This window comes from Crocuta crocuta, unplaced genomic scaffold (genome assembly GCF_008692635.1).
Source record: "Crocuta crocuta isolate KB4526 unplaced genomic scaffold, BGI_CrCroc_1.0 scaffold520, whole genome shotgun sequence".
NCBI classification, from domain to species: domain Eukaryota; kingdom Metazoa; phylum Chordata; class Mammalia; order Carnivora; family Hyaenidae; genus Crocuta; species Crocuta crocuta.
In genome coordinates, this window is record NW_027532009.1 from 71,290 (window position 1) to 75,233 (window position 3,944).

At 36.1% G+C, this 3,944-nt stretch overlaps 1 protein-coding gene across 1 annotated transcript; it reads right to left on the reverse strand.

The window, feature by feature from the left end:
* Window positions 1-1,122: 1,122 nt before the first annotated feature.
* Window positions 1,123-2,061, reverse strand: LOC144241377 (olfactory receptor 2M5-like). The gene has a single exon (XM_077775940.1). The coding sequence runs from the start codon at window positions 2,059-2,061 to the stop codon at window positions 1,123-1,125; it is 939 nt and encodes a 312-aa protein (XP_077632066.1).
* Window positions 2,062-3,944: the final 1,883 nt, after the last annotated feature.

A 3,944-nucleotide genomic window follows, 5' to 3' on the forward strand; every position in this document is an offset into this window, starting at 1 on the left:
AGCATGGAGCCTGCTTGGGATTCTTTCTCTCCCTATCCCTCTCTCTCTCTGCCCTTCCCCTGCATGCACTGTCTCTCTCTCCCTCATAAAATAAAGAAATAAAACTTAATAAGTAAATAAATAAATATTTAGATAAATAAATCAATAAAAATTTAAAAACATTTAATAAATTCCTAGTGTTCTACTTATGTAGTATTTTCTTGACATGTAACAATATTTTAGGAACACTATAATGCACTCCGCTTAAAATTTTATTCTGTTATAAATATTTTCAATCATTCATTTTTTTACATCACAAATCCGAGTCTTTTTTACTTTATTCATTACTGTGTGCTCAAAAATTTTAAATTCTGAACTATTCCAAACATAAAGTTTATTTCTCTACTATCTTAAGGAATAACAATAGTTTTTGCAAGCCACCTTAAAGATTATTTTGCAAGGCAGGTCTAGAAAAGTAGGTCAATAATTAGATCAGTAGCTCACAACCATTGGTAACCATGACAATCACTAAAAGATCTACTGGTTAGATTCTTAACCCCAATTTAATAGATTCTAATGATGTTCATCTGAGATGGGCACAAAATTAGTATATTATATGAAGTCAGCAAATGACTCTTATGCAAGAGATCAGAAAACCACTCTTTGGAAGCACTGACATAGACTGAAGATTGTATTTTTACAAGATTAGGAAGAATTAATAGTCTGTTAGAGAGAACAAAGAAATACTGGTAAAATTATCTGATTCCTGATGATTTATCATGGTACTCATTAATTTTACCAGGGAATTATCCTGATCCACAACCTATGTGCTAGGTGATTATTTTGTATTCTAGGGATGCAGACACTGGCATTTCTGTCATGGAATCAATTTGAAGCTTTGGAAATTCCAAAATACACATTACTATCAAATATAAATCATGAAGAGAATTGATGTATACAGTCCCTTGTTCTTTATCAATACATAATCTAGAACAATTGGACAGAAATTCTAAGAATCAGGGAGGAAAAGATAAACTGGTTTTTTTCCCTACAGATAAACTCAGTAAGCTTAGTTGATTTTTTGAGGGCCATGAAGGGATTACTTTTTTAACAGCCTTTGGCTGATAATGGGATTTCTGCCATTTACCTGGAAGACTGACACCTCCCCCTTAACTTTTTCAATGCACTTAGAACTTCCTTGTTCCTGAAACTGTAGGCAAGGGGGTTTAAGAGGGGGGTGAGGACAGTTACAAACAGAAAAAGACCCTGATTTAACTTTGGGGTCTTGGCAGAACCAGGTCTCATGTAGATGCACATACCTGGACCAAAATAGAGACCCACCACACAGAGATGTGAGGAGCAGGTGGCCAGAGCCTTGTTCCTACCTTCTGGGGAGTTCATTCGAAGCACAGCAAGGAAGATGAGAACATAAGAAGACAAGATGAGAGATAAGGGCAGCAGCAGAACAAGGATGCTTGTTATCACCACTGCCTTCTCATAAGTTGAGATATCCTCACAGACGATCCTAAGCACAGCCATGACTTCACAGAAGAAGTGGGGAATCTCTCTGGGGCTGCAGATCTTAAAATGCAAGGTAAAGGCTGTGTGGCCCAGAGAAGTAAGTGCCCCTCCAACCCAAGACATGGCAATCATCTGTAAGCAAACCCTAGGATTGATAATTGCCGGGTACCGAAGAGGATCACATATGGCTACATAACGATCAAAACACATGAGAGTTATAAGGATGCATTCCGCAATGGCCACAGTCAGGGAGAAGAAAATTTGAGTCCCACAGTCTAAGAATGATATGCTCCGCCAACCAGAGAAGAAGTTGACCGCCATCTTGGGGATGATGCTAGAGGTCAAAGTCAAATCCATTAAGGAGAGCTGACTGAGCAGCAAGTACATGGGTGTATGGAGATGGGAATACAACCAAATGAGGAGGATCAGAAGAGTGTTGCCAGTGAAGGTTGCAGTGTAGATCAGAAGAATAATGGAGACCATGGCTTTAATGTGTTTAAATTCAGGGAAAAAGCCCAGGAGGATAAAATCTGTGGGTTCTGTCTCATTCCCACTCTTCATGGTTGTCTCTACTGCTAACAGAAAGAGAAGAGATTTAAAAGAAAAAAAAAAGAGAAGAGAAATATTTTAAAAAATCATAGATGGGTGCCTGGGTGGCTCAGTCAGTTAGGCGTCCGACTTTGGCTCAGGTCATGAAATCACAATTCGTGGGTTTGAGCCCCAGGTCGGGCTCTGTGCTGACAGCTAGCTCAGAGCCTGGAGCCTGCTTTGGATTCTGTGTCTCCCTCTCTCTCTGACCCTACCCTGTTCATGCTGTTTCTCTCTCTCATAAATAAACAGAAACATTAAAAAAAATTTAAAAATCATTAAAATGGAGCATTTTCTTTTTAAAGTTTAAGAACAATATTATAACAATGGCAAATATGAAAATAATCATCCATGGTCACTTGAATCAGTTCTTAACATTTTTCTATATTACTTATCCATGCTTTAATATGCTTTTAGAAACCAGTGTGTACATAGTATAATGCATTCCATTAATCTATTGTATGAGAGCTATTTTCATATCTTAAAAGGAACTTTGGATTCTTGTAGTTTTTGTCCAATTATAAAATCTGATGATGGGTTCATAAGTCAAAATTTCCAACTGCACATTGTCCAATTTTTCATTACTTTAGAAAATTATTCTATTTCCATTCTCAGTGTCTTCCTTAATAAATAGTATGTAATATATGGAACATATATCATATATTTAATTATATATGTATATATACACACATATATGTACATATTTATTTAATTTTTTATTAAAAAATCAATGGTTATTTATTCTTTGAGAGAAAAAGATAAAGCATGAGCAGGGGAGGGAGCAGAGAGAGAGAGAGATAGAATCTGAAGCAAGCTCCAGGCTCTGAGCTATCAGCACAGAGTCCGACATGGTGCTCAGACTCACAAACTGTGAGATCATGACCTATGACAATGTTGGAAGCTTAACCAACTGAGCCACCCAGGTGCCCCTAATGTTTATTAAATTTTGAAAGAGACAGAGAGAGACCACAAATGGTGGAGGGATGGAGAAAGACAGGGGAATAGAGGATCCAATGTGGGCTCTGTGTTGACAGCAGAGAGCAAGATGTGGGGCTTGAACTCACCAATAGTAAGATCATAACCTGAGCCAAAGTTCCAGGCTTAACTCACTGAACCACCCATGTGTCCCAATAATATTTTTGAGGAAAAATTATATACTTTATTTTGCTATAAAAATTGTTAATTTAATTTGTAAAAGGATTTTTCAAATTTGAAATACTTGTACTTTAGTCAAACCTTTGGCTCTGGGCACTTAGGGACATTATAATTTCGGAGAAAATTGATCATTAGGGTTGTGCTTTGGGGTTATACACATTTATGATTTAAGTTTTTAATCTAATTGGTCTTATTTTCTACCCAGGGAAGCTACTCATTGTATATACATGGTTTATAGTAAATTCAGATAAAATATTAATAAGGGAGAAGATTTTCTTTCTACACGAGCTTGTAAGGTTCTTGCTCTTGTAGAATTCATACTATCCTTAACCATTAGCTACAGCTGTTATGTCATTGATGGGCACAGGGAAAAACTTTAGGGCTTTTTTCCTTCAGATTTACTAAATTTTTCCTTTTTAGATTATCTTAGCTGTATTTAATCCTCCTCCTTGATATCTATAAAGCACTTTAAACATCTACGCGACTCTTGCTGGCTTTATAACAATAGAGAACACACTTATCTCTTTGTATGAGACTCATATGACCTTATCACAAAAACTTGACAATGAGAGTACAATAAAGGGAAATTGTATTCCTGAAAGCAGTTTCCAAAATTATTTGTAAAATGAGTAAATTGACCTAATAGTGTATTTAAAACCCTAATTTCTTCAATATAATGTAAGACAATATTAATATCAGAA

Bases quoted from the DNA above. Each gene is read 5' to 3' on its own strand.
- LOC144241377 (XM_077775940.1), bottom strand. From the start codon at position 2,061: ATGAAGAGTGGGAATGAGACAGAACCCACAGATTTTATCCTCCTGGGC.